This window comes from Malus sylvestris, chromosome 17 (genome assembly GCF_916048215.2).
Source record: "Malus sylvestris chromosome 17, drMalSylv7.2, whole genome shotgun sequence".
NCBI lineage: Eukaryota > Viridiplantae > Streptophyta > Magnoliopsida > Rosales > Rosaceae > Malus > Malus sylvestris.
Genome location: NC_062276.1, coordinates 8,313,463 through 8,326,555, shown reverse-complemented (window position 1 = coordinate 8,326,555; position 13,093 = coordinate 8,313,463). Strand labels below are relative to the sequence as shown.

Sequence of the window (13,093 nt, the reverse complement as noted above, 5' to 3'; positions counted from 1 at the left end):
GATATCAATTCCGTGTAATCTCATGTAATTAGTTTTCTTCCTATTACATTATGGTTGTACACCTTGTATAAATACCTCTCATTGAGAAGAATAAAAGCATTCTTTTCTTGGTATCAGAGCGGGTTGTCTTCGTGTGAATCCAAATGGCCACACGCGGTCCACGTCATCCAGTTGTTGTCCACGTGTAGGCTTGAAAATCCGCCACACGTGCGAAGGCGTGTTGAGAGTTGTCCCACATCGGTGAGAGACAAGGTTTGCTATGTGCTTATATGGTCTTGGGTTACTTCCCATATTGCCAATTGGTTTTATGGTGGAACCCAATTTCATCATAAATATGAGTCAAAATATTGCCAAATTGGCAATACGTACATAAACACAAAAACCGTTTCAAGTTGGGACAGGTGAGTTTTATGAGCCTTCGTCTTTTGCTTCCGTTTAGGCAGTGTGGGCGAGATGCCAAAGCCTAGCTAATAAGTCAAAACAGAAGAAAGGAGATAAATGCATCAAACTGGCCGTTTTTGTCTATAAAAAGCAACTTTTAAGAGAGAGAGAGCTGCAGTTGGGGTTTTCAGTAGTTATGGAGGAAGAAGATGCACGCACAGAAGAAAGTCTGGTTCAATTTCTAGGTTTTGATGGAGAAAGTTGTGAATACATAGCAAAGGTATTGGCGCGCCTCAATTTGAACGCGTGGCTAATATCGGAGACTTAGCCATACGATTCTAATTGAGCCGCGTCAATATCTCCTTTTGCATCTTTCTCCATCCATCCCTTCAACTCATCATCAGATATTCATGGTATGTTGTTCTTGATCAAAATCCCCCTTCCTTCTTTTATTCCTAGAGCCTCAATTTCTCCCTGGGTGTTATTAGAAACCCCTTGATTTAAGCGCTAATTTTTCTTTTAATTGATTCTCTCTGGGTTCTATTAGAAATAGTCTTTTGTGTTAAGATATAATTGTACATCCATGCATGCTTCCTATTAGATCCATATATATACCTTCTATATATCAAACCAATTAGGCAAAGAAAATTGGAAAGAAACTTGAAATGATCATAACATATATGCGTATATCATCACCTCCTCCCCGCTAGCTAGGGTTTGCTGCCGACTGGTGATACCATATGTCTGAGAGAGAGCGAGAGAGAGAGAGAGAGAGAGAGAGAGAGACAAAGATAATTATTTGGAAATTGGAAAGGTGCTGAAAAAAGCATGATGATGTAGGTGATTGTCATTCAAGAGAGTAGGTAGAAATTTAAGGGCAGATGCTCCAGGTCGGGCCATGCCCTTCCTTCTCTCCCACTATATCATTGTATATTCAATTATCTAGGAAGAAAGATCCTTCCAGATTTTTTGAAACAGAAAAACAAATAAATTATAAAAACAAAAGAAAGAGAAGAAAACACGTTCTTACTTGCTTTAACACAAATGAGATATCAAATTAGTATTTTATGTATATGTTAAATAAAATAAATCCAGCAGGAACCTTAAAGCAGGAGCAATGCTTCAAAATTGCTTAAATTTTAAGATCGTGTAATCAACTCATCATACACGCATGATCTTTGTGCGTATTTTATGTATATGTTAGAGTATTCTGGTATTTTATGTCTTAGGATTTTCTAGTGAGATAAGGATTATGATTCCTTTCATATTTTATGTTATGGTTAGATAACTTAGATTGCTTTCCTGTTTGTTTCAGAATTAGGGGCATGTTTACTTAAAGATATAAGAGAAGGAATAAGAGAACTTAGAAATAGGGGAAAGTAAGGAAATAAGAGTACATTGGGCTAATTTATCTGATTCTTAAAGTTTAGGTATTTGATTACGGATTTCATGGAAAAACTAGCATTTTTCTTATTTCACGTGTTATTAAACACATGAAGTAAAATTAAGAAGTTAAATGATTCTCATACTGTCATACATATACTTTAGCAAATGCAAGGAGCTCAAGAACCAAAATGAATTCAATTCCTATTCCTTGTAACATGCACTAGGTGTTAATATCCTCTTGTAACTCAATATAATTTAAGTTTGATAAGATGTATTTTCACGTTATGTGGTAGGTTTGGAATAATAATACGAGTTTGTATTCAGTTTGTTCTTCTTTTCTCTAATTCTTTGATTTTCTGTTGCTTTCCGTAGCACGTTCAAACCTATGTTTGTGCAGGACCAGCATATATAAATTGTACCTAACTGTGGCTATTACCATTGACTCGAACATAGAAGATAGAACAGTTCACAGTTGTATATATCTTGAGGGTTTAAATTTTAGGTATAAACCATTCATTCGTTGTTTCGTTTTCACTAGAGGAATAGAACTGATCTAAAATTTCAGATGACGAAAAAATTACAGAAAACTCTAAAAACATTAAAAGTGAAAGAGACTTGGGGAGAGAGAAAACAGACATGCATGAAGGACTGTCAAGGCATCGTATTAATTAGATATGGACCAAAGGCTTCAGGAATCTCAGATCCAGAACCGAGCTGGTGAATCGGTAACCATAACTGCAATGTGAGTAGGTCCTACGTCCCTTTTCTTTCTCTTGGCTTTGCATTAAACATTTCACCATCTCTGTGGCCAAGTACTAGCTCTCCAACGGCTAGTCTAAGGAATATATGTATCTATCACTGTATCAACGTATCTCATATGCGCAACACCGAAAAGATTCTTTCATACAACTGCGAGTATTGAGCCGGTTAATCGGTTTTGTAGACTTATGGAGATATAATCTATGAAACAAACGAATCTCTCACAAAACTCCCAATTGAGTATTTATATGTGTGGTTTATGGAAAGAAAATTACATATAGCCGATCATATTATAAAAAATAAAAAAAAGGAGTGTTGTTGTTTACTTGTTTTGTACATGTAATTGTATGTGTATGATCTTTATCTTTTTAAGTAATGGATGAAAGAAAGAGTGTCTATGCTAAAAGAAAAGCACTAGAGTACGTTAAATGAGTTTTCTCAATTTGTTACCAAATAAATTGGTAAGAAATCCTAACCCTTTTGGTTACTTGTTTATAATATCTTGAGAAATTATTGTCTGTTGTGTTTTCGTGCTTTAATATGATCACATCACATGAGTACATGTAATAAACTGTGTTGGAGGCTAATTTCATGTTTATGGAAGGGGTAATGCACTTTTGTTGTTTCTTGTCATGTGGTCCTTTTCAATTTACCATATATATATATATATATATATATATATATATATATATATATATATATATATTGATAACTACCGACAATGTAATAAACTGTGTTGGAGGCTAATTTCATGTTTATGGAAGGGGTAATGCACTTTTGTTGTTTCTTGTCATGTGGTCCTTTTCAATTTACCATATTGATAACTACCGACATTACTCTCTCCATATGATACTATATCTTGATACTTCGATTGCATAGTTGTAAAAATGTTTGTCCGTAGAAGTCTAAACAGAAAAAGAGAGAATGATTTGGTTTTGATCAATATCACCATTGAAATCGAATCAAACCAAATCATTGGGAATTGGTTTGGTTCAGTCAGTAAGCTTATTGAACATATCAATAAAAAAAGTTCAACATTTCAAGAGTTTTAATATTTTAAACATCCAAACATCTCACGCATTCCAATTCGATTGAAAGATTAAGTTTTTCGAGACATAAAAAGTTTATCAAGTCAAATAGAACTAAGTTTTAATTTAATACAATCTCATGCTAGCAAACAATTTATTAATTACAAACTCACATAAGAATAAAATACATATAAATAGGGCTGTAAAGGAGGCGAGTCGAACCAAATATCAATGTTCTTAAGTTTAGCTTGTTTAATAATTTTTGAGCTTGAGCTAGTCTTGGCTTGCTTCTTATTCAAACTGAGCTTGAGCAACCTTAAAAAGTTCAAGTTCGATACTGAGCTCAAGTTGTTTCGAGCTATTTCTTTCATATAGTAAGTTGGTTGGTTCGATTTTATAAAAAATAAACAGAAAGATTGTCTTTGACTTGGGCCTCCAAATACATGGTAGCTTGACTTGTTTTTAAATCAAGACGAACTAGGCTTGGCTTGGTTCTTTCATGAGTCGAGCTTTGACGAACCAAACACAAGCCAAACTCGGTGCAAGCTCGATCTATTTCGAGTAGATTTACAACCTGATATAAAAAATCTCTTAATTGTTAATAATCATTACAACTAATAATATGTGTATGGTAAAACCTCTAAATAATTAACTTATAATAAGTTGATATTTTAAAATAAATTAATTAATAATTAAAAGATACATGGTTGGGTTTTGGTTTTAGTTAGTTTCAAAAGTATCAAAACTGAATCAAACCAAAAGTATATTGGTTCAATTCAAATTTTAAATTATTTGACTTTTTTTATTGGTCAAAACCAAACCAAAGTGATTCGAATCGGTTGGTTTGATACTCACCCTAGAGATCATCTTCTTATGTGACATGACTCAAAAGTTTGACCTTCTTTTCATTTCATCGTTATAAAACTTTTACTAAAGCCTCTTGATACGGAAAACCACTTAGATGACATAGGAATATAAGCATGTGATGTCTCATTTCAATAAAACAAAAATATGTGGAAAAAAACTTAAACATGCCTTTATCTTTTTTTCATTAATGGTATACATGTGTTATACAAGTCATCCTCTTCGATATGACTTCAAACTATCATTCTATTTTTTACCCTTCAATTACTAATATTGAAACAAAAAGGGTGTATACTAGTATGAATCCGGATCCTCTATATGAGAATCCCGGAGATTCGTGAATCATATATGTTCATCATATATCGTGCGATCAGAAATCATTTTAAATATTTTTATTTAAAATTAAATACAAATAGTACCTGACCGTACGATGTATGATGAACGGACACGATTTATGGATCTCTAGGATCCTCACCAAAGAATCCAGAGAAGATCCTGTTGGTACTAGTACTTTCATTTTACATGTATTCATACACCTTTATAGTGAAAAGAAAAAAAGAAGCAAAGATTTGAAGAGCAAATACTAGGAGAAAGTATTGGGTACGATAATCGTGTCACATAACATACCTGTTCAAAAAGATCGCGTAGTGCAATTACTTGTATTCATAACTTTCTTCAAAATTAAGATAAAAAACTACTTCGGTCATGTTACTTAATAAGATGATACGACGTCATTACTTGCTTTTTCATGTAGATTTTTATTGATAAACATTTCGACAGCTATGCAATACCAAAGTATCAAAATATAATCTCAGTAATATAAACATTATATCGACAATCAATAACCTATCGATATAATTATTGATATTAGATGGTTGGACGTGAAAAACGAAAAGATTCTCTCCAGTAGCATTTAAGCTTGGCCATGCATTGATGTCAGAGAAACATCATCAATAGCATCAGTTGCTGGTAGAAGGGCTCTTTGTGAATGTTGTGTGGGTAGGTGGTGGGTGGGTCAAGAAGAAGATAGCAACCAGAGCTGCTAGATTTATCATTTATGGGGCTATTGACAAGGACCCATGGCCCCCTTTCAATTTTTGATAATTTGATGGATTCCAACTTTTCTCTGCTCCGTTTGTCTTGCCTCCTAAGAAATCAAATCCTAGTCCCACTTAGCAGATATGTTTGGATTTTGAGTAGAAATCATGGAAATATCTGATTACTTTTAATTAAGTTTTCTTTTCCTTTTCACCAGCTCTTTAATAATTGGTGTGACAATGTACAAATTCAAAGTACCCTGTAAAGCCAAATAGTAGCTTCTTCTTCCTTTCGAAAAGCTTACTTTTGCAAGCAAACCCTTTTGTTGTAGCCGTCTTGTTCCTTCCAAACAAAAGATCTTTCACCTTTTCTTATCTTTTGCTAGATTTTGCATTTGATTTGAGGGAAATAACAGTATTCTAATTCGTTAAGTTGGTCAATTACTTGTGAAGCAAAAAATAGTACATAAAATCTTGGAGCTGATACGTGACTTTTATTCATAAGTGATGAGAATGCTCTTATGCACTAAAGTCATAAACTTTCTTTTTACAAAGAAACTAACTTAGGCATCGAAGATTTGCTGGCCAAACCCCCTCCCTCTCCCAACACCTCGTGGGCTCGCGTGTGGCTTTGGCCTTGATCAAAAGTGTTTATTTGTTTTGTAGGTACAATTTCATCAAGACTGAAAACGACATAAATTTGCTACCACAGTACTAATGACTAAGAATACTTATACTTTTATTATGTAGTTTACACATTTGTATGATTATTATCATGATTTATACTATAGAACGCAATTAGTTCTATATATTTAATGAGTTATTTCTCATTACTCGAAAATTACAGCATGCCACATACAAATATGTTGTAATTATAACCTTAGCATACTCAGATTTACACGCAAGTTTCCAAGCAATCAAACAACCAATATGAGATGAACAGACACCTGCTGGTGAAGAAGATAAGAACTTAAAACCTCGTGCATCATGTATGCAAAGCATTCTGGCAACCTCAACTGGGCCAAGTAAACCATGGGGAAACACCATTGGGTCAAGTTTTAGGGCCCTCCTACCTTTAAATGAGACTACCATAAAATGGATATGGATTTTGAACAATGAAAAGCAAAAGCCATCCTTGAGTCATGGGAATTGTGTACAACTACAATTTTTTTAGGGTGAAACTCATTTGGAAAACCAAAAAATGATAAGGGTAGCCACTAAAATATTGTGAAATTATTCAAATAATAAAATTTAAAATTTGTGGGTGTTAAGGCAGTCTGTCTGCCTCTTTTCACCCAAGTTCGATTGCTCTGACAAACTCAAAATATCAACAATAAAACTTTAGATTTATGCATTGATATGTCTATCTTTCTAATTACTCAACAAACTTAATTATTTGTTCTCTTATAAATAAAATCAAAGAGTCTTAACGTTTAAGATTCTCGACTGCAAATCAAATCTTGCAGGTAATTAAAAAAAGAACTTTTCATATAACGATGTATGATTTACTTGAAATATCGCTACAAAGACGTCGTCGATGGTTTTCTACCAGACCGGATTACACGACCTTCTTTTTATTGACGACACAGCCCACAGGCCCATCTAAAAAGCACAGAAACTAATCCAAAAACCAAAGAAAGCACAGAGAACACGACACACCCGATGACCCGAATGCTGAAAAATATGAGGGAGGGAAGACAAATGATTCAGTTGAGTTGCCCTCCACAAAACCCAAAAAAGGGAGGACATTATGAATTATCCAATCCCTCCTCCATCACAAAACCAAACCTCACCTTCTTAAAACAACACCTACCAGAAAACCACAGAAATAAACCATGATCATTAATCTCTCAGCTTCTCCACCCTCCTCTTCTTTCTCTCTCATCAAGTTATCCAATTCCAAATCACCCATATCTGATTTTCCATCAAAACCCAAAACCCACCACCCAAAACCTCCATCTTCTTCCATTTGCTGCTCATTTTCTTCACCAGACCTTGGTTTTCACTGCAAGGATCGATTTTTCATTGAAAATGGCAGGTGCCCACATGGGAAAAGGTTCAAGTTTAGGACTTGTGCGATTTCTGGGTTCGACTATGGCAACTTTGAAAGTGCTCAGTCGGTTTTGGAGGCGGCTGCTGTGTTAACGGCCATAATTGTTGTCCATGAGAGCGGTCACTTCCTTGCTGCTTATCTCCAAGGCATCCATGTAAGTAAGTTTGCAGTTGGTTTTGGTCCAATTTTAGCTAAATTCAATGCAAACAATGTGGAGTATTCTATTAGAGCTTTTCCTCTAGGTGGGTTTGTGGGGTTTCCAGATAATGATCCAGATAGTGATATTCCAGTTGACGATAAGAATCTGCTTAAGAACAGGCCAATATTGGATAGAATAATTGTGGTTTCAGCTGGTGTGGTTGCCAATATTATTTTTGCCTATCTTATAATACTTACTCAAGTGTTGTCTGTTGGTTTGCCTGTACAAGAGGCCTATCCTGGGGTGCTTGTGCCCGAGGTTCGCCCATTCTCCGCTGCTTCCCGAGATGGGTTGCTTGCCGGTGATGTGATCCTTAAGGTTAACGGAAATGAATTGCCAAGAGGAGGTCCTAATGGTGTTTCAGAGATTGTTGATGTGATTAAGCAGAATCCCAAAAGAAATGTGGTTCTTAAGGTTGCGAGGGGACAGCAGGATTTTGAAATTGGGATCACACCGGATGAGAATTATGATGGAACAGGCAAAATCGGAGTGCAATTATCGCCAAATGTTAAGTTTACAAAAGTTAAACCTAAAAGTGTTTCAGAAGCTTTTAATTATACTGGGAGAGAATTTTGGGGCTTGTCATCTAATGTTTTAGATAGTTTAAAGCAGACTTTTCTAAACTTCTCACAGACAGCTAGTAAGGTTTCAGGTCCAGTTGCAATCATAGCTGTAGGGGCAGAAGTTGCAAGGTCAAATATTGATGGACTCTATCAGTTTGCAGCCTTGCTTAATCTCAACCTTGCAGTAATCAACCTTCTTCCGCTACCTGCTTTAGACGGTGGTACCTTGGCTTTCATCCTCATAGAGGCTGCTAGGGGCGGGCGAAAGCTCCCTCTAGAAGTAGAGCAGGGGATTATGTCATCAGGGATAACCCTTGTTCTTTTCCTAGGATTGTTCCTTATCGTTAAGGACACGCTTAATCTCGATTTTATCAAGGACATGTTGTAATTGCTTGCAAAATCTCAGAAGTTTGGATGTAACTTGGGTTCCGGGAAAGCCCTGTGGTGCTGGCATTAGATCATCTGATGCCTGAAGAAGGAAACAAACCAAGAACATTGGGGATTCTCGACATATATCGTTGCTTTGATTCGAACAATGTGTAGAAGGTACTTCGGGCATCTTCTCTTTTCAAGTTGTTTAACAAAATGTGGTTCTTTATGGTCCTGTAAATCATAATTTTTTATAAACCCCGTTGGCAACATTGTTTACATTTTTGCTTTGACTTATGAAAGTCCATGAATATAACTGTTATACTCAAATTCTGTGGCAAATATTTGGTAATTGGGTTTGTGTTTATCAGAAAATTTATGTGTAAAACAGTGGAGTCATCACTGGTGTTTGATTGCTGCTCATGCTCTTTGTGTACGAAATGAAACACTAAATGAGTCCGGCTTTGTTAGATTTGACGGGTTCAAGACCTCTATCAGGACTTAGCTTTGTTAAATGTTACTAGCAAGTAGAGTCATAGCAATTTTTTCCAGGTGTGGTTTGCACCTCTATTGTGTTGTGTTAGAATTTAAACACAAGTGGCAACAACTTGAATTCACGATGCAGAAGGAGGTTTCTCGTCCTCCGGAGAATCAATGTAGTAAGTTTTTCTGTTTCCAGCACAATGATTAGAAAGAAATGCGAAATTGTCTTGGAAGAGAGACTTAATACAGACCAATAGATATACTTTCAGACTTTATATTGGAGTTAGCTATGTTGAGTTGGTCTTTAAAAGTCATTCTTCCTTATTTGAATGCAAACGGCACCAATTGATTTGAAGATCATATGGTATACTCTGGTGCTACTTCGGTCTTCGGAGTATGAAGTCAGGTTGCACAAGTTAGAAGATGTGCCGTAGGTTAGAAGATGTGGTGAAGATATCAAACCTTTGTTTTTATTTTTGGTGTTGGTATTTAGAAGTCAGAAGATCACTCCTTGACTCGTATCTAAGTTGAGAAACTTCCATGTCGTGGGTGTGTGTCGCGCGGCACTATTTGAGAGAAAGAGGAAGGCTTTTAGATACCTTTATCACAAAGCTTACTGGTGCACTTTTATATGGGACTATAAAGCTTCATTGAGATTAGGCTAAAATTGTTAGTAATGCAATACAAAATTAGAAAATACTAGAGCAATACATTTGAGAGAATTTTCAAATGATTTCTTGGTAAGTCTCATTGAAAGTCCCTTTTTTGTGTCTTTAAAGTGCATGGGTAGTGTTTTAGTTAAAAGTTTGTAGTGTTTGAGTAGTTGATTGATAGTGTTATAGTAGTGCGTTTTAAACTATTATATCTAAAGTTCTTTAATCCTTCAAAAAGATATGATTTATATTTGGCTTTATTCTACATGGGCCTGAAAGCCTTTATGGGCCGCAATCTTTTGTAGTTCATGATTGTCTTGTGATTGGAATTTTAAAAATCAACAAAATGTATCTTTTGTTACTTAAATTCAAATGAAAAAAGATAAATGATTTTCTCATTCTCTGTTTGTTTATTTAATTTGTACAAAGTAATATGAGAAAAAAAATTGAATTTGCAACTTATGCAATGTCTACAAGAAAAGTATACTATGCTAACACATTGAGGAACAAGCTTGTTAACCAAAGCTTCGACACAAAATTGATAAGAAACGAATATGTAAGTTCATACAAAAATATTTTATGAAAAATATATGTCTGTATTTGTTTTTTTATATTATTAACTTAATCAAAATATTATAGATTATTCATTGAAATACTTGTCATTAATTGTTTTCGACATTATCTCTACTTGACCGAAAAATGTGTATAAAAAAGCTTGTAAAGTATAATAAGTTTAAATTTAAATAATGTAAAAGAGTGATTAAAAGTATCATGTAAATTGTACAAATCTTCTACATGTAATAGGCATTGAAAAAGATTATTGTATAAATATGATATTAACACGACAATTACACATGTAATACGATTGAGTAACAAATGTAAATGTAACTGAGTAACAATTACAATATTTTAAGACATGGATCCACAGATTCTGAACTTGAGACTACGAAAACTAATTCCATTATTGTAAAATTAAATCAAAACGATCACATTTTCTAATACTTTTTTATGGGAATAATCCGTATAAATTGAACTCACAATTTATTATTATTTTTTCTTTTAAGAAGAACAACTGGTGGCAAACCATGGTTATCCATTCATTCCAGGGGCCGGAAAGACTCACAGAGGTATTTCAGCCTTTCACTAGCTACAAGTCTGACTTCCACACCAGCAGCAGATTTCGAACCCGAGATCTCTAGTTTTTAGTTTGAAAGTAATCTCGCAATCCGTCATTTATCACCGAACCACCAGCTTGTAGTTGAACTCACAACTAATTTTCAAAATTCTATAACAATTAGCATTTCATTTAGATACCTCCATCACAACTTTGAATAAATAATTAGAACAATTCATTCTAGTTATGATAAATAAAAATGGTCTTAAGAAAAAAAATTGTATTGTATTCCTGGTGAATATACAGTTGCAGACAATTTTGCTAATATGGGATTGTCTTCTCCAATGATGGTTCGTGTTGTTATGCTTTCAGACTATGTTGGCTTGCTTGGGTTCCGCTTCTCAAATTAATGTCTCTCGATATACATGTTTGTCTCACTTTCTTGTTTTTTTTTCTTAACCTTGTGATGTTACTTGTTCTGTTTTGCAGATTTAGACCTTTAGGTTCGGTTTTAAAGGGATTAGGTTTCATGTCCCCCCTCTTTTCCTTGTATCTTTGTTGTTTTTATTTCTAGAAGGGTAAAGTTTATGTCTCCTTTCTTTTCATGTATTTTTTTTTATCCTTTTTTTCTTTTATTATAAGGGGTTAGGTTTATGTCCCCTTTACTAGGTTTTACTAGGTGTATCTTTTTTTCGATATCAATAAAATTCCCTCACACCGTCGAGGTTTTCTTAAAAATAAAAAATAAAAATCCTGGTGAATATAGTTTCGTACCAGACAAGGCTGCATACCACAACTAAATATAATAAAATAGAGTTAACTTCTATAACTTTTAGGATGAAATTCAAAGAACAAAGGATTGTGGTTGACCCAATTGAGTTTCTCGCCATGTTGTTTGCTTACATACCAAACAAGCTACTCAACTTCTAAAAAAGAAGAAATTACTATTTCACATTACTCATAAACAAAATTTTCTAAAAACACCATGTTCAAGTAATAATTAATATAGTCAAAATGCATATACGTTTTTAAGGAAAGCCATTAGCATTTTATAGAAAGAAGAAAAAAAAATTCAAATATTTACTGATGGAAAGAAAGGGAGTGAATATAAAGTAATCACAAACATACAAAATAAAAGAGAAGGTAACGTTCATTTTAATAGAAATACAAAATTGCCATTGAGTGCTCAAATAGCAAGAGAGGAAGGTGAAAATGAGTGAGGACTAGATTAAGTTTAAATGTTCCTTCCAATGTAACTAAAATTTCACTGTTAAGTATATTAGTTGACAAACTTGTGATGATACTCTTAAATTATGTTGTGAGTCAAGTAAACTTCAATAGTACTACTTAATCTTGATTGATAAATTAAACTATTTGTATCATATTCATAAATTCACCCCGCAAATAAAAACTTAAGCAAGCACTATAAGTTAAGTGGTGTCGAATTTTGCATATTTTATATCCACGTAATTAATTATAAAAGGAGTCAGAAAAAGAGAATTGGTGATAACTTTGTTTTTTCCGTCCTTTTATTTTTCAAATAAAAAATGCTCGAATATATTTAAATATAAAGAGAAAATTTCTCCTGGAATAAATTTAAGACAGCGATGCGAATTCTTCCCTTGATAAGTTCGATGAGAATTTCATAATAACATACGACAAAAACTAATAATACAGACCACAGCTGACGTAACTTTAATAATAACTTTCAGTACTGATTGGATAAGAATGCCAAGAAAAGTCGTCCGCCTTTTAATTCCGCATGTCGTTTTAGTCTTAAAAAGGTAAGATATCTTTTGTAATTAACTCTCGATGGACCCCACATGAACTCTGAACTCGTGAGAGGTTCGGCGAGCAATGCCGTTCGTAAATGTAGTCCAAATTGGTTTAGTATATGGTATATTTCAAACGTATTTCTTAAAATGTATCTTTGAAGTTTGACCTAAGAAGAAGAACAAATGAAATTAATATGATTTGAATTTACAATACTTGATTTCCTTTATATATAGGAAAAAAGAAATAGGGGAAGTGGAAATGTCCAAAATGGTGCTCTAGAAGTGAAAGAGGGGAAGAGTGTGGCGTAATAGCAATGAAGGGCGGACATAAAAAACGTGTCCATGGACGTACCACTTAGCATGCAACCCGGACCGAAATGGAAGTTCATACCTCTAAATAAATCACCCCCCCCCCCCCCCTCCCTCCTC

At 34.3% G+C, this 13,093-nt stretch overlaps 1 protein-coding gene and 1 long non-coding RNA gene across 2 annotated transcripts; both read left to right on the top strand.

Moving 5' to 3' along the window:
* The first annotated feature begins 369 nt into the window (after positions 1-369).
* LOC126612288 (uncharacterized) lies at positions 370-3,312 on the top strand. Its single transcript, XR_007618998.1, has 2 exons — positions 370-794; positions 2,140-3,312. It is a non-coding gene; the product is annotated as an uncharacterized LOC126612288 (long non-coding RNA).
* Positions 3,313-7,154: 3,842 nt separating this feature from the next.
* On the top strand, positions 7,155-8,969 carry LOC126612280 (probable membrane metalloprotease ARASP2, chloroplastic). Its single transcript, XM_050280664.1, has one exon. It carries the CDS (start codon positions 7,291-7,293, stop codon positions 8,656-8,658), a length of 1,368 nt encoding a protein of 455 aa, XP_050136621.1. The 5' UTR covers positions 7,155-7,290; the 3' UTR covers positions 8,659-8,969.
* The last annotated feature ends 4,124 nt before the right edge of the window (positions 8,970-13,093 follow it).